Here is a 22096-nt window from a genome sequence, read left to right as displayed (position 1 = left end):
ATTCATAAGTTAGAAGTAACAGACATGAAAGCAGTGAGAATGATTGCTGGTACAAACAGGAGGGTACTCCGAATGAGGAGATAAAGGCTAAGTTAGGAATGAACTCAATGGATGAAGCTGTACGCATAAACCGTCTTCGGTGGTGGGGTCAAGTGAGGCGAATGGAGGAGGATAGGTTAACTAGGAGAATAATGGACTCTATGGAGGGTAAGGGAAGTAGAGAGGGAGAGACGACAACGATGGTTAGAATCAGTTTGTAACGATTTAAAGATAAAGAGGTATAGAACTAAACGAGGACACAGCACTTGTTACAAATAGAGAATTGTGATGACGTTTAGTAAATTCACAGAGGCTTGCATATTGAATGCTGAAACGCATAATGGTCTATGATGATATATGTATGATGTTACTTGTTCTTTCCACTTATCATTAGATGTTAATATTATTCCTATATATTCTATCTTATTTACTACCTCTTAACTCGACACATTTCTTTCTCTTTAGTTTATTTCCCTTTTAATGTACCTTATTGTTCATTTTCTTAATATTAATTTTTAAATTCCATTTTGTACAATATTCTGCAGTCATTGTGATGCTTCTTTGCATGCCAACTGATGTTAATGATAATAGAAAGATAATGTATGCAAAGACTAGACCAGGAATTTCTTTATTGTTAAGACATAGGCTTGTCATGTTCTCCGAAATATCGTTAACGAAAAGTATGAATAATATCGGAGATAATTTGCACCCCTGCTTTAGAACAACTTTTGAATATATCTCTCCAATTGCTACATCTTCTGTCACTTTAATTGTGTATTTAACCTCTGAATAAATACAATTTTTTCGTGGCATTAATCATTTTGATTGACACTCCTATTTTAGCCAGCTTCACGACTGCCCCTCTGCTTACAGAGCCAAAAGCTTTCTCTAAATCTATTTCTGTAATATACAACTTACCCTCTTCTCTCTTTAAGTATTTATCTATTATTGTTTTGATGATAAATATGATGCCTGAAGTTCTCATTCCTATCTTGAACCCAGACTGACATATGGAGAATAAAGAGTAATCCTCTGCCCATTTTATAAGTCTAACAAAAATTGTATTTGTTTTTACAATCCGCTAACTAATTGTTTACGATTTTTGGAGATGCCGAGGCACTGGAATTTAGTCCTGCAGTAGTTCTTTTATGTGCCAGTAAATCTAGACTCGAGGCTGATGAATTTGAGCACCTTCAAATACCACCGGACTGAGCCAGAATCTAACCTGCCAAGTTGGGGTCAGAAGGCCAGCGCCTCAACCGTCTGAGCCACTTAACCCTGCTTTTAGAAGTCTTTTTGTTAATATCCCAGTATAAATCTTGCTGAGTGTCTCAGGATTTTCCTTCCATCAAAAATTATGTTAAATATTTTTTGTTATAGTTCCCAGCATATAACTGCTGCTGCCTAGCTCTTTCCAAAATGTATAAGTTATTCCACTAATAGCACCTGATTTTCCCCTCTTCCCTTTCCATTGCCTCTAATACTTCCTCCATTGCTATTGGATATTCTAATAAGGGTATGGTGTTCTCCATGATTCAAAGCCAATCTCATTTTCCCCCCATTTCCATTAATCCTGACCCCCTAACAATCCCTTGAAATACTTGATCCATTCATTATTACTTATACTGACTTGGTTACTATTCTTATTACTGAATACAAATTTTGTTTATTTTATTCCTGAATACAAATTTTGTTTATTTTATTACTGAATACAAATTTTGTTTATTCTGTTCCATATTTTTTTGTTTCATTTTCTTTACAATATCTATTCAGTAACTGTACTTCTTTGGCCTGTCAATTTTTCCTATTTTTACTTAATATATCTTGTACTCCCTCCATTCCTTACAGAATTTTACCCTGGATTCCTGTGATCCCTCATTTCTGTACTTTTCTAGGGCCCTTATCACTTCAGATTTCTTTCTTCTACATTAATTGCTATACCAAGAATTTTTAATTCTTTTCCCTTCTCTTTCTTACAACTATTTTTCTACCAGCTGTTACTATTGATCTTTCCACCATTTTTATCGCTCCATCAGTATTATTATGTTTTAACATATTTTTGAAGGGCGGAAAAAAGTCCATTCGACACTCCATGTCGTACGATGTCGGCATGTAAAAGATCTCTGGTCATACATTTGGTATTTACCCGACAAAATTAATTAAATCTCAGCCATAGACACCCAAGAGAGAGCCGGTTTACTCTGTCTGCCATCTAACGGACCTAGAGTAAAACGGAACGTCGAAATTGACGAGCAGACAGCCAGATGGCGTCAAGTCAAAATGTCTGCACACGGTAGCTGAGGCCATACGATTATTATTATTATTATTATTATTATCTTTAAATTTGTCTCTATATTCATCTCTCCATCAAAACTTTACCAACTGTTTCTGTACATTTGTAGCCTGGTGCTTCTCCTTTGTTTTTCTTTCAAGTGTCTGCAACTTAACAACAAATGGGAAATGATGAGATGCTGCCCAGTTCTTTACCTTAATGTCTCAATGCTTTCCTAGAAACCATAACTAAATCTATCGTGCTGCCTCTTTCCTTAATACAAGTTAAATTCCCTGCTTCATCTCCCGGCCACAAACCATTTAGTAGGTACAGTTCCTCCATTGCACATTTCTAATAAGATCAATTCCTATTAAATTCTTTGTCTGGACTTTTCCTTCCCTCTATTATTATCTCGTCTGTTTTTCTACCATACAGCAGATTTTTCTCACCCACCCTTGCATTAAAATCTCCCATTATAATTATCCCTGGTTTATTTCCCCAATGAGGTCATCAAAGAAATTTTTCTTTGAAAAAGGCGATCCTCTGGATGGTTGTAACAACAGAATCCTATAATTAATTCCCTCTCCCCCTCTTAATTATTCTAACCCAGATTATTTCATAAAGGGCCAATTTCGCTAGATGCACCCGTTTCACTACTGCATCCTTTACACACACCGATATGCCCCCAGGATAATGACCCTTACATGTCCTCTTCTGTTTTGTTTTACTCCAGATGTTATAACCTGGTGTCTGTAGTTCACATCCTGTTGGGAGCCAGTTTTTCTTTTTGTTTTGTTTTTTTTACAATTTGCTTCACATCGTACCCACACAGATAGGTCTTATGGCAATGATGGGAGAGGAAAGGCTTAGGAATGGGAAGGAAGCAGCCATGGCCTTAATTAAGGAACAGCAACAGCATTTGCCTGGTGTGAAAATGGGAAACAACAGAAAACCATCTTCAGGCCTGCCGACAGTGGGGTTCAAACCCATTATCTCCCTGATGTAAGCTCACAGCTGCGCGCCCCTAACCGCATGGCCAACTTGCCCGGTAACACGTCTCTGTAAACCCCATGATCTCATTCTTAGACATGATTTCCCTCACCTCACCATTTTACAGTCAATTCAATAATCCTTCTATATTTACACAGCCTATGTTCCATACCAGTTATTTACTTGTCTGCAAATCCTCCATATTCACAGCCTTATTACATGTGACTCTTGTCCTTTCTAGCTGTATGATACTTCCACTTGGTGAGCTAATTATGTTGTCCTCTTGTCCTCTGTATCTCTGTCTCTACCTTCACTCCATGTCTGCTTTGCACCCCACAAGTCTTTCAAGTTTAATGGTACCTTACATCTGTTAGCTTCTTTCCTTGCTGTGTTGTCATCTGTCTGGCAGGCTGCTTGCTCATCTATTTCCGCAGTTCTGATGCTGACGGATAAAGTGAGCCCTCCACATGTGAACACCACCTCTTCCTGTTTGCTGAGCTGTTTCTGTCAGGTCGTCAACCAACGTTTTCCTCGCTACTCACTGCTGAGACATCAGAACATCCTTCCATATCCTTTAGCTGTTTGATCGACCATGATTTGCTCCACAAATCTCCCTTAACCATAAATCTATAACGAAGAATGAAGGCTTGGAGACCCAAATTGCGTGCTCTGTGTAAGTGGCGGCGTAGCATTCTCATGTCTCTTCAAAACCCAGTTCTTTTCTGATCCATATTTTAGTCCCTTTCAGGTTCTTTGAATTCTCCAAAACTCTGCGTGCTTTTAGACTCGATACCATATACAGTTTTACAGGTCTCCTTCCAGTGTTTTTTTCCTATTCTAAAGACTTTGTCAGTATCACTCTCAATACAGTCTACCTTAACATTTTCCCTGATCAACAATGTCACTTTGTTTATCATCTCACTGAAATTCTCTCTACTGGAATCTTCCAGGCCATATTATTATATTTCTCTTCCTATCCTCTCTATCTTGTGGTAGCTCCTTCATTTCAAGTCTCATGAACTTTTCTTGTAAGCCCATTACTTAATTCTTAATTTCCTCCAGGTTAGACTTTTTTTGATTCGGGCTCACCTTTATGTCGGTTAACTCTGCTTGTAGGCAACTCTTCATGTCCTTAAGCTCCTTGCTCAGATATAATAACATTACCCTGGTCTTGTCCAATTGACATGCATCTTTTATTACCTACTTTAGCTTTTCAATGTCCTCCCAAGATAGTCCAGGGCCGGGTTCATTTCAACAACACCAATCACTAGCAGAGCCATAACCACGACTGCCATCAACACCACTGGCGCTATATTAAGGGGACTGTCGACATCTCGGGTGTATTTGATTTTTATCCTGCAATGCCACCTTCCTATAGCGTATAGGCTATAGTGTACCTGTACTGTTCAACAGATACTCCCATTCTTGTATTTCACATGCACGCACAACCAGCACTTCGTATCTGTACACCTCACAGGCTGGATTGCATTGAAATCTGCCAAGGACTTTAGATGGAAACAGTAATGTTCAAATCCTCTTCTTAGCCCGTGAGGGGTCGCGTCCAGTCGTTTCAACCATTTCTGTTTATTTTGATCAATCCTTCCACAAACACTGTTTATTATACTTCCTACCCCTCAGTACCTTTCAATGGACTCATCCACACTTCTGCCACACCACTATTATCCCTCTCCACTCCTTCAGTGAGTGACAAGCTGGCTATCCGGTTGTTTCGTTCGCAGGCGACTCCTCGTGTTACCTGTCTCTGCACTATTCAACCATACGCGACTCATGGCGTAGACTTATTTATAATGCGGAAAGTGCACTGTTATCATTCTTTGTTGAGTAGAGGGAGTAGATGTGTTAAATGAAATTAAAAATCATTTTAAAAGTATTTTAAATAAACAGAACTTGAATTTTTATTTTCAATTTCATCAGCAAGAGGCAATCTCATGATTATAATTATGTTAGAAGTGTTTGTCTGTGTTTAAATAGTATTATCTTATATTATTGTAACAATAAATAGCGTATTAAGTAACCGTTTGGTGTTTTGATTTCCGGTCAAAACGACCATACGCGACTCCTGACGTTACACTCGGCACGCAACCCCTCGCGGGTTAAAATCTTGTGGAGAAAAAAAATATTCAAGCCAAATTAAAGTGAATAATGTATAGTAGATTTGATCAGCTGAATGAAAGACTGCACTGCTAAGCCATGGTGAGTATTATAACAAGGTCATATCAGTCTGTCATCCAGACTGCCGCCCTTGCAACTTCCGAAAGGCTGCTACTCCCCCTTTTGATGAAACATTCGTTGGTCTGGTCTCTCGACAGATACCTATCCGATATGGTTGTACGACTGTGGCTCGGCTATCTGCTTCATTAGGACATGCAAGCCTCCCCACCACGGCAAGGTTGCATGGTTCGCAGGGGAGAATTGTTTCGTATCTTGTATATTTGACTAATTTCTGCGACTGTTTTCTTTCCCTTATTAAATTTATTTTTATTTCACACTCTGTAATAAACACTTGCATGATACTTTACAGAATACTATTCGTGAATGCTTTTTCATTTCATTTTTCAAAGGGTGATACAGTTCATTAAACATGGTTCACGCCACAATGTCTGTCCTACCATGACAATGTCTTCATCACTATGCTGCCCCAAACGCAGCCAAACAACTCCCATGTAGGCCTAATACACCTGTTGATGGACACTGGAGCTGTGTTGTTCGACTGATATCACCTCTCACCAGTAATGTACAACAGCATGAGATTTTAAAAGCTACTGAACAGAGCACATTTATGATCCAGTGCACATATAAACTATGCTCTACATCACACTACTCAAGCAAGTCAATGGTATATTCAACATAGACTATCTGTCTACATGTACCATATCACATAACAACTCCCTAACCTGCAAGTTAATTTACTATAATGAGGAACAAATTTGTTAATACATGATTAACCTAGATTTCTTCCAGAGTGGCGACTACACATTTTAAATATTTCATAGTTCACAGACACGGCCTGGTTCCAGCATCTGAGCCTCACATAATCCACATGCGATTCATAAAAGACTCTTGCATCCAAAGAATGGACTTTGATGTACAGTTTCAGTAAAATGAATTGCGGCTCCAGTCCTTTTCTCGGACACTGTGTTCACAGATAGGTACAATAAAACTTTTCAGGAACTTCTTATGCAGCTGCTATGGGTAAACATGCATATTATCTACACTTAATCATTATGATTAATCATTATTTGTAAGAGTGAATGAAATTTATTAACATTAAACAATAGTAATGAGAAATCATCCCTCAATCTACTTACCCTCGACCAACACCAGCAACGTAACCCAAGGGAGCAGGAACCCCCATAAAATGCTTTTTGTTCCTGTTCACCAATGCAGCAGGAGGAACTGCCATGTTGCACTTTCAGTATTGGAAATTGGCACAGACACCTAAATCTATCAAAAATAAATATCTGCATTAGGACACAAAAGTAATATACCCTGATAGGATGTTAAACAAGAATATGTACCATACCTGAGACGATTAAAGAAAATCAGAAATTAATGCAACACACTAAAGTACACTCGCACTTGATTTTATGTAAAAATCGCTGCTTATTTATGTCTTCAAACAGACACAAATCCAAAATGTACACAATTGTGAATTACGTCTATACTTCGTTTACAACACAGATTTAGGCAGTGATTTAGGTTTACAATTCCAAAGAGTACCTGTACAGTAACAACATCGACTTAAAATGTCAAGGTGTCGCCAACCTAGGAATCTTTTCTCCTCTAAATTTTAGTTGCATTGATAGAAGTGATGGGTCTTCTTCTTATTATTATTTTCCTTCTTCTCCTTCTTCTCCTTCTTGTTGTTGTTGTTGTTGTTGTTGTAAATTGTTGGACATCGTCATAAAACCAAGGTCTGTTTAGGGAGGTCAAGTCACGAATGCTACTTATGGAGCCGCCATATTGTGTCTTTAAGCGAGCGTAACCAAACAATCAATCAATCAATCAATACTGATCTGCATTTAGGGCAGTCGCCCAGGTGGCAGATTCCATATCTGTTGCTTTCCTAGCCTTTCCTAAATGATTTCAAAGAAAATGTAAATTTATTGAACGTCTCCCTTGGTAAGTTATTACAATCCCTAACTTCCCTTCCTATAAATGAATATTTGCCCCAGTTTGTCCTCTTGAATTCCAACTTAAACTTCATATTGTGATCTTTCCTACTTTTATAAACGCCATTCAAACTTATTCGTCTAATAATGTCATTCCACGCCAACTCTCCGCTGACAGCTCGGAACATACCACTTAGTCGAGCAGCTCTTCTTCTTTCTCTCAATTCTTCCCAACCCAAACATTGCAACATCTTTGTAACGCTACTCTTTTGTTGGAAATCACCCAGAACAAATCGAGCTGCTTTTCTTTGGATTTTTTCTAGTTCTTTAATCAGGTGATCCTGGTGAGGGTCCCATACACTGGAACCATACTCTAGTTGGGGTCTTACCAGAGACTTACATGCCCTCTCCTTTACATCCTTACTACAACCCCTGAACACCCTCATAAACATGTGCAGAGATCTGTACCCTTTATTTACAATCCCATTTATGTGATTACCCCAATGAAGTACTTTCCTTATATTAACACCTAGATACTTACAATGATCCCCAAAAGGAACTTTCACCCCATCAACGCAGTAATTAAAACTGAGAGCACTTTTCCTATTTGTGAAACTCACAACCTGACTTTTAACCCCGTTTATCATCATACCGTCCGCCTCTGTGGTGTAGTGGTTAGCGTGATTAGCTGCCACCCCCGGAGGCCCGGGTTCGATTCCCGGCTCTGCCACGAAATTTGAAAAGTGGTACGAGGGCTGGAACGGGGTCCACTCAGCCTCGGAAGGTCAACTGAGTAAAGGTGGGTTCAATTCCCACCTCAGCCATCCTCGAAGTGGTTTTCCGTGGTTTCCCACTTCTCCTACAGGCGAATGACGGGATGGTACCTAACTTAAGGCCACGGCCGCTTCCTTCCCCCTTCCTTGTCTATCCCTTCCAGTCTTCCTCCACAAGGCCCCTGTTCACCATAGCAGGTGAGGCCGCCTGGGCGAGGTACTGGTCATACTCCCCACTTGTATCCTCCGACCAAGAGTCTGAAGCTCCAGGACACTGCTCTTGAGGTAGTAGAGGTGGGATCCCTCGCTCAGTCCGAGGGAAAAACCGAACCTGGAGGGTAAACAGATGATGATGATGATGATGATTATCATCATACCATTGCCTGCCGTCCATCTCACAATATTTTCGAGGTCACGTTGCAGTTGCTCACAATCTTGTAACTTATTTATCACTCTATAGAGAACAACATCATCCGCAAAAAGCCTTACCTCCGATTCCACTCCTTTACTCATATCATTTATATATATAAGAAAACATAAAGGTCCGATAATACTGCCTTGAGGAATTCCCCTCTTAATTATTACAGGGTCAGATAAAGCTTCACCTACCCTAATTCTCTGAGATCTATTTTCTAGAAATATAGCAACCCATTCAGTCACTCTTTTGTCTAGTCCAATTGCACTCATTTTTGCCAGTAGTCTCCCATGATCCACCCTATCAAATGCTTTAGACAGGTCAATCGCGATACGTCCATTTGACCTCCAGAATCCAAGATATCTGCTATATCTTGCTGGAATCCTACAAGTCGAGCTTCAGTGGAATAACCTTTCCTAAAACCGAATTGCCTTCTATCGAACCAGTTATTAATTTCGCAAACATGTCTAATATAATCAGAAAGAATGCCTTCCCAAGGCTTACATACAATGCATGTCAAACTTACTGGCCTGTAATTTTCAGCTTTATGTCTATCACCCTTTCCTTTATACACAGGGGCTACTATAGCAACTCTCCATTCATCTGGTATAGCTCCTCCGACCAAACAATAATCAAATAAGTACTTCAGATATGGTACTATATCCCAACCCATTGTCTTTAGTATATCCCCAGAAATCTGATCAATTCCAGCCGCTTTTCTAGTTTTCAACTTTTGTATCTTATTGTAAATGTCATTGTTATCATATGTAAATTTTATTACTTCTTTGGCCTTAGTCTCCTCCTCTATCTCGACATTTTCCTTGTAACCAACAATCTTTACATACTGCTGACTGAATACTTCTGCCTATTGAAGATCCTCACATACACACTCCCCTTGTTCATTAATTATTCCTGGAATGTCCTTCTTGGAACCTGTTTCTGCCTTAAAATACCTATACATACCCTTCCATTTTTCACTAAAATTCGTATGACTGCCAATTATGCTTGCCATCATGTTATCCTTAGCTGCCTTCTTTGCTAGATTCAATTTTCTATTAAGTTCCTTCAATTTCTCCTTACTTCCACAGCCATTTCTAACTCTATTTCTTTCCAGTCTGCACCTCCTTCTTAGTCTCTTTATTTCTCTATTATAATAAGGTGGGTCTTTACCATTCCTTACCACCCTTAATGGTACAAACCTGTTTTCGCATTCCTCAACAATTTCTTTAAACCCATCCCAGAGTCTGTTTACATTTTTATTTACCGTTTTCCACCGATCATAATTACTTTTTAGAAACTGCCTCATGCCTGCTTTATCAGCCATATGGTACTGCCTAACAGTCCTACTTTTAAGACCTTCCTTTCTATCACACTTATTTTTAACTACCACAAAAACAGCTTCATGATCACTAATAACATCTATTACTTCAGTTTCCCTATAGAGCTCATCTGGTTTTATCAGCACCACATCCATGATATTTTTCCCTCTGGTTGGTCCCATCACTTTCTGAATCAGCTGTTCTTCCCATATTAACTTATTTGCCATTTGTTGGTCATGCTTCCTGTCATTCGCATTTCCTTCCCAATTGACATCTGCCAAATTCAGATCTCCCGCTACAATCACATTTCTTTCCATGTCGTTTCCCACATAGCTGACTATCCTATCAAATAATTCCGAATCCGCGTCAGTGCTACCCTTTCCCGATCTGTACACTCCAAATATATCAAGTTGCCTATTATCTTTAGAAATGAGCCTTACACCTAGAATTTCATGTGTCTCATCTTTAACTTTTTCGTATCTTACAAATTCTTCTTTCACCAGAATGAACACTCCCCCTCCCACCCTTCCTATCCTATCTCTACGATACACACTCCAGTGCCGTGAGAAAATTTCTGCATCCATTATATCATTTCTCAGCTATGATTCAACTCCTATTACAATATCTGGTAAATATATATCTATTAAATTACTTAATTCTATTCCTTTCCTTACAATACTTCGACAGTTCAACACTAACAATTTTATGTCATCCCTACTTGATTTCTAGTTCCCTGTTCCCTTATCACCGCTCCCTAGTCCATCCCGTTTCCCTGAATGTACCTCCCTATTACCCTTCCAAACAAATTTCCTAACTTATACGTACCACTGCGGTTTAAATGAAGGCCATCTGAGCGCAGATCCCTATCTCCTACCCACCCATTAGGATCTAGAAATTTCACTCCCAATTTCCCACATACCCACTCCATAGTCTCCTTTAAATCCCCAATCACCCTCCAGTCAGTATCCCTTCTACACAGTATTCCACTAATAACAATCTCCGCTTTCTTAAACTTCACCCGTGCTGCATTTACCAGATCCCACACATCTCCAACTATGCTGGTACTTATATCAGCTTGCCTTACGTTGTTGGTACCAACGTGAAACACTACCACCTTCTCCTTCCCCTCCTCCCTCTCTTCTACTTTCCTCAACATCTGCCTCAACCTAATTCCTGGATAACACTCTACCCTGGTACACTTTCCTCCACACACTTTCCCCACGTGTCTAACGATGGAATCCCCCATGACCAGAGCCTCAACCCTACCCATCTCATTTGATCCCCTCCCCTCCTGGTCAGCCCTATCTTTCCTGATAGCTGCAGAAGCTACTTCCTCCTCCCTTTTCTCCTTCCCATGACCCTGCTCCACCCGTCTTTTCCTATCCTCTACTCTACGTTTTCCTTTCCTACCTATTCCCTTCCTCCTACTTTCACACATCTCACCAACAGTTCCCTGTCCCTCATCTTCCCTCTGTGTATTCGAATTTAGAGGATTTCGGTGCCGTACATTGAAATAAAAAATACCAACTATTTTTCATAAAGAATTTAATTGGGCATCTACTGTTCATGTATATATAACTATAACTGTATAACACTCAAATGATATGAATACATTCACAGTTATTTGAATACGAATATAATTAACAGAGCCTGATTTTTTTTAGAAACAAGAATCAACATAAATCTCTCGTTTACTTCCTTAAAACTTTGTCTTACTGTGCTTCTTATTAATATCATCTGTCAAATGCATAATCTTATTGACATTAACATAGAAGTCTGTACAGTGCCTGTGTCATATTATGATTAGCGGTACATGAAATACTGAACTTGAAGTACTGTACTTAAAGTACTAAAAGACAGTTTTAATAAATTTCCTTCAGCGTTTTCTTTATTAAAAAAGTAATTACTGATACTGTGTTTCTAAAAGGTTACTCCAGTATGTTGACAAGCACTGAATGTCTCAGGAGTTGAGTGCATTAAATTATGTATGGTAACGGTTGTTAACCATTCTTGTGGTATTTCTTTGGGTTCTAAGGCAAAAATACTCTGCACATGTTCAACAAGATTGATGTTCTTAGCTACTCTTAACTAGTTTATTGATAACCCATGCAGCTATATAGTACGAAGTGGTGGTGGTGATTATTGCTTTAAGAGGAAGTACAACTGGACAACCATCCTCTATAAACACTAATCTGAAGAAAACAAATGGAAGGGGTCCAACACTTCGAAAAATGAAGGTATCGGCAAAAAAGATGAAGGCCAAAAAGTGCGTGGAAATGAAAAAATTCCTAGGCCTCGAATACGCTAATGCCGTCGCGGTCGGAAAAGAACAAGTGTTGACTAGGGGAGGTCGGATGGGCTAGAATAGGTGAGAGCCTAACACAAGTAAGAGAAAGCAATGTAAAGACTCAGCTAAGGGCCTCGTAGTCACAACCCAGATTGATTTCCCCCTATGGGCGGGGGCAATTGAATAACACCCACGTTATTCCCTGCCTGTCATAAGATGTGACTGAAAGGGGCGTCAGAGGCTCCTAACTAAGGAGCGTGGGTTGGCGACCACGGGGCTCTTAACTGAATCCTAAGATGCATGCATATAATAATAATAATAATAATAATAATAATAATAATAATAATAATAATAATAATAATAATAATAATGGTTTCGAAAATTAAAGCCATTGGTAGAAAAGATTCCATAAGAAATAGAAATTCAGTCACTATTAAGTTGAGTTAACCTAGGTCAGGCTATTTTAGGGATTACATTAGGATATTATGTTAGGCTACGGTACGGTACGGAACGTTAAATTACAGTAGCTGGTTAGTGCAAGTGTTGTGATCTTTAAGTATTTGTCCAGCCATGTAATGTAAGATGAATGAAATATAGCTGTAAATAATAACTACAGTACCGTATAAGACTGCTATTAACAATTGTTGTTGTAATGATGGCAAGCTGGACACAAATTGTTGCTTTGAAGTGATATCCCACGAAATTAACCAATTACCAGCACCCTAACCATTTAGCCATGGAGCCGGACATATGAAAAGGAAATTTTCATAAACATCAATACTACTATTACACATTTCCTGTTACTTTTCTTGCTTGTTTTGGAAAACAATTCTCTTTCTTTGGGAGGTTTCCTATTATATGTAAAAGACCTGGGTGGATTAGGGACGCTGAAAATTGTTGGGATGGAATTCCACTTGAGTAGTTTACGTTCATCTGTCCTCTTTAGTTAAAATTGCGATTCTTCAAAATTATGCCAGAAAAAAATACATAATAAGACCTATAAATATAAAACATCGTTCATATAAACATATTATTAGTCAGGAATAATACGAATGTATAACTTCACTAACCGTGCACAAGACGGAATTTCCAGTAGATTGCCATTTGTCACACCTACAGTTTTGTACCCACTGAGCTCTCCTTTGCTTATATCTCGGGAACCGAAACAGTCTAATTCCGTCAGTTGTCTTATTTTGACAATTTGGTGCGGCACAGTATCCCATTTTCCTTCAAAATACAAGTAATAACTCACATCAATACATCGGGCACGCCCACATAACGACGGGAGACCTAAGATTCACCGCCATCTAGCACCACGTGTGACGTCACCCAAAGCCGAACATAGCCGACTCAGTACCTACTAATACTACAATATCCACGATATCCCCTGCTTGTCGTAAGAGGCGGCTAAAAGGGGTCCCTGGGGCTTTCAGCTTGGGAGCGCGGGTTGGCGACCACGAGGCCCTTAGCTGAGTCCTGTCATTGTTTCCACTTAGTTGTGCCAGACTTCACACTTTCCATTAGTCCTGTTCAACCTCTCTTGATCAACTCTTGTTCATTTCCGGCCCCGGCGGTATTACATCTGCGAATGCTACGGAGTCTTCATTTTCACGCCCTATGTGACCCTTGTCTTTGTACAATTTTATTATTTACTGAGAACTGATATCTAACCAAATATTCGTTTTACTTTAGCAATAAAGTTACACTGAATTTTAAACATATCGTTTGCTGTCATGAAATGAATAAATATTCTTTATTTACAGAGAGTTTTCCAAGGATTCTGGCTGAAGACACAAAACTAACAGAACAGTTCAGAATAAAATTATTTTATTATATATTTCTATCCCGCTGAAGTTCAGCATTATGTTTCTGACAAAGTGATATTTACAGTAGTATCAAATTTATTGTGTAGGCGTACTTTGTATTTATATTTCTGGAAAAAAACTTTGAATTTTAAAATATACTTCCAGTTATTTTCAACAATTTTCAATAATTATTATTACTACCGGGGATGATGTCATTTCATCATTTATAAAATGCGTTTCTTAAATTATGACAGTGCGAGTCCAATTGCATTCGCTGGCCTCTATCGGGTGCTGGAGTAAGATACTGTTCCGGATCGGAGTGGAGTCGGCTATGTTCGCCTTTGCGTGATGTCACACGTGGTGCTAGATGGCGGTGAATCTTAGACCTCCCACATAACGACATTTAAGACCCAATATGGCCGCCACCGCAAAAGATTGTGGTAGCGTGACCAGACCTCCCTAGACACAAGACCGACTCCAATCCTCAGATCGTAATATTAAAAAAACATGGCTGCCGAAGTAGCCGGATTGCTGGTATTGGCTAACACGAAAATATCACGTACATATTATATAAACGGCGGTAAATTAACATGATAAATGTAATATCATAGGGAAAATCACTTTTAGACGTATGAAAACGCTTCGTCAACAAGAATCACATATATTCTACTAGAAAAGAGACCAACAAGCTGATTATTTAGAAATTTCAATTCGTCAAATAACGCTTTTTTCTTAGATTTAATTCGCTGGATAGATGAAAATACATGATAAAACTGTTAAAATGATACTTGTAACATCATCAACATCATAAATTAAGGTACAAAATTCCTCGATTTATTCGCTCTCATGAGAACTGTGAAACAAATTTGCCTTATTTTTGAAGTGGTGAATAATTTCCTAAATTCAGCACCCAACGAATAGGAAGTACACCCAAAATAATAATGTTATTGGCTGTACGTCCCATTAACTACATTTGTTACGGTTTTCGGAGACGTCGAAGTGTCGAAACTTAGTCCTGCAGTAATTCTCTTACATGCCAGTAAACCTACCGACACAAGGCTGACGTATTTGAGCACCTTCAAATACCACCCGACTCAGCCAGGAACGAATCTATCAACTTGGGGGCAGAAGGCCAGCGCCGTAACCGTCTGAGCCACTCAGCCCAATTACACCCTAAATGAGTATGTTTACCCAATTAACGGCCCTGGTAATGCTAACATAATTTTGACATATGGCATAGCAGCACTTCACTCAATGATAGTAACCTTAGTAATGAAACGTTCAGACACTAAAGATATAATAGGTTTTACCCATTAAAGAACATTGACTAAGCATTGCTATTTAACCAAATGAACGAGCTTCAGTTCGGCGCAGTCTGCTTGATAGTAGATAACCACAGCATGAATCGGAAGGTGTTGGTAGTGTAAAACCCTACGTTACAAACCTAGCTAAGCCCTCAGGTCACTATATCTTCTGTGTAACAGTATATAGATTGTTCCAGCAGTCACGCTTATAAGTTTTGTTATACTCCAAGATCTAGCCAAACATTTCTACAGGAAAAGCACAGATTATTGTAAAATAAACTTTCATCTAAATCACTTGCCACTTTGAATCACATAGACACTGACGGAATAACACAATATCAATTATATTCTATCTAAATGAATATTTTTTCGGGAAACACGAATAGTTTGGAAATAGAGAAATGGCTTCCCTAACCTCAGACTTATTCTCAAAATGATGTATGCACGCTACAGTTTTGCCATGGACTTCAAAATAATCACGATGTATATTCCTAATCAATTTCTATCTTAATGTTCCGTTCCGAAGGAAACTTAAGAATAGTTGTATGAGAGGCATTGCCATAGACTAAAACTTCGTCCACCTAGTGCACTCATGTTCTTTAATGGGTAAAAACACGATCGAAACAAGCATATTTTCACCTTACTGAGTATAATTACATATCGTATATGTCCACTGACTCATATAAATACACTCGCACACTTATATTCCACAAAGAAACTAACATTTATCGTCAACTTTCATAAAATTACACAGACTACATACGATAACAACAAACCAAAACAAACCCAGATTTCCAACAATTCTGGCTACTCGATTCGCCATCTTTGAACGATCGAGAGTAGCATTAAGGTCTGAGGATTGGAGTCGGTCTTGCTAGACAGACCTTGCGTAAAACCAAATTCTTCGTCGCCATAAGACCTATCTGTGTCGGTGCGACGTAAAGCCCCCAGCAAAAAAAAAACAAATTCAGTAGAGACAAAACACGACACTGAGCGAGATATCGAGGGACAGCTACTGGAGCTCTCTCTAGCGAGTAGACCTGAAAACTACTGATTCTGTCATAAGAGCACGTGTATTTTTGTGTGAAGTTTTTGGTGTTATTTATGCATTTTCAGTGAGTTGACATAATTAAATAGTAGCATGTGTCATTCCTTGATATCTCCTCTCAACATGAGGGGAAAAGTATGTGCTGTGTTTGGCTGCAGTAACTATGAAGTAGGGAAGAATGCGTGGTCGTTCTTGAGATTCCCTCGTGACAAGAAAATGTAAGTAATATTGTGTTTGCATATGTATTCTTCCAGTGACGGAGATCTTTATAGTACTTCATAATCGTCTGACCTGCTCGATCCATATTTTAACTGACTTGAAATGTAATACGCATATTTTATTGTATAGTGCAGCAGTTAACCTTCAATACCGATGGGTTGTTGTAGGTGTGATCTGAGGGTTTTGAAATGTCACAGAAGAGATTTAGATAAGGTGTACAAGAAAGAAGGGACGTTACGCTTATATAAGAATTATAAGATCCCTTCAGATCATTTCCAGGCCAGCGACTTTAAAAATCCTCGACTATACAGCCAAGGGTATGTTACATTTTTACTCTAATTGTACGTGAATATTCCTCAAAGCATCACTATCAACAACATTTTCATACTTTTCTTTCTTTCATCCCTCTTCTCAGACTAACGCTGGGATTTTATAGATTTTCTTTCTGTTAGTAGGCTTCATGTTAAGAGGAAAATTGTCCAGCTATTAAATGTTAATTCATTGCATCATATGTGTAAGGAATGTGCTGATATTTTTATTGACGAGTGTCTAAATGTGATGATACAATGTTTTAAATGAGAAAAAAGAAAAATCCAGCCGTAAAAGTTCAGGCAGGAATGCTAAAGCTAAATAAGTAATGCATAAATGAAAGATCAAGCCATTTCACAGCAGTATATTTCACATCTTGTTTATATGTCTAATTTCAGTCTTTGAATAATAACCTTTTAAATAAATCTTCATTCATTTATCCAGAATTGCTTTAGCAACTTCGAAGTTAATATCTCAATAACACTTTCTTTCTAGACGTAATTTATTTATCCGTTACCGAATATACATTTCCATTGATATTTGAATTTAGCGTGATTTTTCAGGTCAAGTCACTAGGAGCGCCACCCTCGAATTGTCTCCCATTTTAGCAAGGCTAAATCCGTAAGTGTCGCGTATTATCTCTATTGTATTTGGTATTTTCTAGGAGAGGTGCCAACTTAGAATAAATTAGTGCACTACATAGTAATGGGTCGAACTAGCTCCAAATACAATAGAGACAATACGCGACACTCAGCGAGATATCGAGGGACAGCTATTAGAGCTCTCTCTAGCGGGTAGACCTGTAAACTATTGATTCTGCCATAAGAGCACGGGTATTTGTGTGTGAAGTTTTTGAGTGAGTACTGGCGGCAAGCAGCGTAGTCCTTGAGCCAACCTCCCCTCCAAAATGACGCGCCGTTGACACTATGGCCACATGCATTTGCTAACGCAGGTTTGAGTTTCATCCACGGTGATCAGGACTAATATTTAAAGTAAGCAAATCCTTTATTCAATTCAAGTAGTGATCTACCCTAGCTTTGACTCTTTTTAACTTGCCTTAGACGGCGTAATGTCATCAAAAGAAGCACATAATTCCGTTAACTCATCAAGATTCTCAATAACAAGGGCAATCGACTCACCGACTGACCGTTGGTCCAAATCAGGTACAGTTATGGGAAAGTAGGCGGCTTCAATGAGTCTCTCAATTTTGTCAGCATTGGTCCCACCGTTTTCAAGTCCACGAATCTCCAATTCATATACCAACTCCACACGTCGAAGCATGTGCGGATCGATTATGGTGCGTACAGCCATCACGGGATGATACATGGAGAAATAATCTTTCAAAAGTATTAGCAGTGTTCACCTCAGCTAACAAATTCATACTTATAAATTCATTTCTTTTGGTGCCATTTTTGGGTGTTTGCCTCGCAATTCTACGACTAGCCATTCAGCATAGTTTCAACAAGGAACCACGCGACAAGCTACCAACTGCAACACCCGCTAACAATTATGGTAAATGACGTTAGGCTAGTTAACGTCATAGGGAAGTGCCTTAGAGCATTAATACAATAGAGTGCGCTTAGCGCCACCTCGTCCATGTTGCGGCTTGAAGCCAACATCTCGATCAGCTGGCTGAGGGGTAGTTCGAAGCAGAGTCTGGGAGGATGTAAGGAAATTGTCAAACAGTGACATTCGAAAAGGCGGCGAAATCGGAATATAATATGTACCCTGCTTAGCTGTTGTGGTTAAGCGTAAATTACAATAAAAACCGTGGACATAAATGCATAATTACGACGGAAATGTTTAAAAACAAAAGAGACCTACGATAGGGTACACCCTCATTATGTTCGTTCTTTTTGCAAGTATTACATCCCAGTGAGTAACACTAATTTTTTAATGTTAATTATTTATTATAATGTAAGAGACAAGTAATTTTTTCCAATTACCGCATCATATTGGGATTAATAGCTGAAAGGTAACCTATGAAAGTTGTCCGTAAGGAAGTGTAGCCTAATTTTAAATATTAATGCGACTGACATCTACAATAAACACTTCATAACTTCCAAAAACAACTTTAAAATACTGAATTTACCGTGCTTGGTGTACTTTTGACTGAAATAGGCCTACTTCAAACCAACCAATGCTCAACAACACATGATGCCACAGTCTAGCTTAAGCCAGTAAGGAGGACGGACGTATCGTGTGGCGTGCGCCTGTTGAGTGGAGTGGAGTGGAGTAGGAGTGGGGAAGCGGTAGGGTCAAGCGGTCGGCAAGGAGATAGATATGATGAGTTGGGTAGACGTAGAGGCTATGAGGAAAGTAGTAAAAGAAGTAATACAGGAGGTATGTCCGTTTGAGCAATTAAAGAAGATGCTTCAAGTCCAGGAGCAAGAAAAGACGAGACAGTGGATCCAGGATTATATGAAAAATACGAAGGCGATGATAGAAGGCAGCGAGAAAGAACTGGTGTCACTAAGAGAGAAAATAAAAAATATGGAAGAAGAGATGGTAAACCTGAAGAAAGAAATTGAAGTCTGCAGACAGGAGCGTAAGAAGTAATCCATATTTATTTATGGGGTGGAGGAAGAAAAGGCAGAATCTAAAGTGGACATTATTTACAAAGTGGTAGATGTCATACAAAAGAAAATGAAAATAAATTTCAGTGAGGTAGATATAGACAATGTGGCGAGAGTTGGCAAGGTGGGAGGGCATAGGCCCATAAAAGTGTCGCTGCTATCTTCATTATAGTGACAAGGAACGCTGGTAATCTACCGTGTGAGAACATTAGAGTTAAGAGAGATTTCGGAAGAGAAGAGAGTAGGAATTTTAAAATTCTCAAGAAACATTTTGTGAAAGCAAAAATTCAGGGATTGAAAGCGTATATTAGTGGTCAGATACTTGTGGTGAGCGACAGGAATTGGACCCGAAAGTGGACAATATCGAAACTGAAATTAATGGATGAGAGTTTGAGGCAAGAAGAAACTAGCAGGGCTGAGAGTTCGAGGCAAAAGAGTTTGAGGCAAGAAGAAAAAAGCAGGGCTGAGAGCTCGAGGCAAGAAGAAACTACCAGGGATGATGTGAGGCAAGAAGAAAAAAGCAGGGCTGAGAGTTCGAGGCAAGAAGAAACTACCAGGGCTGATGTACATACTGTAAAGGGAGGAACACTGAGTAGATGGGGTTCCTGGGAAGAGACCGTAAAAAGAGCTGAAGAAAAGGGAAATGCAAGGAGGATGGAAGTAGCCAGGAAATTAATGGACGAACTAGTGTCGGAGGTCTGCGCGAGAGAAGAAAGCAGGATGCAGGAAGAGATGATGGAGAAAGAATCACAGGGGAAGACAAGTGGACAGAATCGGAGCGAGAATAATGGTTTGAGGGAGGAATCAGAAGTAAGAAGTGCCGTGATTAAAGGGAGAAGTTTGAGTTTGAAGGAGCTATGGGACAAAAAGGGAAAAATGGAAGAAGGAGTAATTACGAGAATTAAAAAGTCAAGTAACAGTAGTAAGTAACATGGTTTGCCAATGGATGGATGATAAGAGAAGTAGCGTAGTTTATGGTGGTGTCTGTATGTGTATTGTAATTGTTGAAGTAAATGTGGCCTAGAAGGAGAGAGGTAGCGAAGTTCAGATGGTATTTACTCAAGTAATGGTGCCTGTATGTGTAGTATAATTGTTATTGAAGTGATGGTGTCTTTAGGTAAAAGATGGATGGATTATGGATGGGTGATAAGAGAGGTAGCGAAATTTGAGTTCGATGGATGGAAATGAGGAGAGGTAACGAAGTTTAAATGGTATTTATTCAAATGGTGGTGTATACAGGGTGAAGCGTAATTCGCGCACTCGGGCGTCGCAGCGCGACTCCTCACATGCCAGCAATAAAAAAAATGTCTCTTACAAAATTTCGTCTTGCGAGTATATCCGGTAGAAAACGGACGTTGAAGAGTAGCAATCTGGCAACACTGTAACCATATGTAGGGTAACTACCGCTGTCAGCACGTTTTCGTCGTGCGGTACAGTTGGTGCAGTGGGTAGAATTTTTGGTTGCCATGCAGGAGGTCGATGGTTTGATCCTGGGTTGAGGCGCATTTTTTATTTGCTAATTTCCATCTGACATTACCTACTGTAATACAGTAAGACACCGTTTCTGAGGTGACATATATCCTACATTTACAATACTTTGTAACGCTGAAACAACAAGGTCCGCCTCTGTGGTGTAGTGGTTAGCGTGATTAGCTGCCACCCCCGGAGGTCTGGGTTTGATTCCCGGCTCTGCCACGAAAATTTGAAAAGTGGTACGAGGGCTGGAACGGGGTCCACTCAGCCATCTTCGAAGTGGTTTTCCGTGGTTTCCCACTTCTCCTCCAAGCGAATGCCGGGATGGTACCTAACTTAAGGCCACGGCCGCTTCCTTCCCTCTTCCTTGTCTATCCCTTCCAATCTTCCCATCCCTCCACAAGGCCCCTGTTCAGCATAGCAGGTGAGGCCGCCTGGGCGAGGTACTGGTCATTCTCCCCAGTTGTATCCCCGACCAAGAGTCTGAAGCTCCAGGACACTGCCGAATCCGAGGGAAAAGCCGAACCTGGAGGGTAAACAGATGATGATGATGATGATGATGAAACAACAAATACCTGGTTAGACGAATAAGAAATAGACAGCTGAAACAAACAGGTTTCACATCTAGTAGATGAAGTGGTGCGAATAAATTCACGCTCACGACGTGGAAAAGGCGCCTTTCAAAGCTGAGCAATGAAAACGATTGTTCGTTCATTTCTAGGATCGTAGTATCTAAGTGCAAATGGTTTCTAGAGGACCCACTGCAATCGCTGTTGACGATTAAGATGTCAGATACCATACCACCTGGACTACATTTACGAAAGAAAAAACATACGCCTCAACCTAGGATCGACCACTCGACCTCCTGCATGGTAACCCAAAACTCTATCCGCTGTACTAACTGTACAGTACGGCTATTCCTGCTGACAGAGGTAGTTACCATACATGTGGTAACAGTGTTGCCAGATTGCTACTCTTTACCGTCGTTTTTCTGCCGGATATACTCGCAAGACGAAATTTTGTAAGTGACATTTTTTTATTGCTGGCATGTGAAGAGTCGCGCTGCGACGCCCGAGTGCGCGAATTACGATTCACCCTGTATATGTGTATTGTAATTGTTGAACTAAGTGTGGC

General features: G+C 39.6%; 1 protein-coding gene across 3 annotated transcripts in view; it reads right to left on the bottom strand.

The window, feature by feature from the left end:
• Nucleotides 1-7131, bottom strand: part of Prp6 (pre-mRNA processing factor 6) — a 323443-nt gene extending 316312 nt beyond the window's left edge. The window contains exons 1-2 of one of the 3 annotated variants that reach the window (XM_068225312.1): nucleotides 7043-7131; nucleotides 6631-6766 (exon numbers count right to left, since the gene is read on the bottom strand). In XM_068225312.1, coding sequence (XP_068081413.1) covers nucleotides 6631-6725 — 95 coding nt within the window. In that variant the 5' untranslated portion in view covers nucleotides 6726-6766; nucleotides 7043-7131. The other 2 variants (XM_068225311.1, XM_068225313.1) reach the window with 2 other exon arrangements.
• Between the last annotated feature and the right edge of the window lie 14965 nt (nucleotides 7132-22096).

The sequence above is a fragment of the Anabrus simplex genome, chromosome 1 (genome assembly GCF_040414725.1).
Source record: "Anabrus simplex isolate iqAnaSimp1 chromosome 1, ASM4041472v1, whole genome shotgun sequence".
In the NCBI taxonomy this organism is placed as follows: domain Eukaryota; kingdom Metazoa; phylum Arthropoda; class Insecta; order Orthoptera; family Tettigoniidae; genus Anabrus; species Anabrus simplex.
Note: the sequence above shows the minus strand (reverse complement) of the source record. Positions and strands in the feature narration are given on the sequence as shown.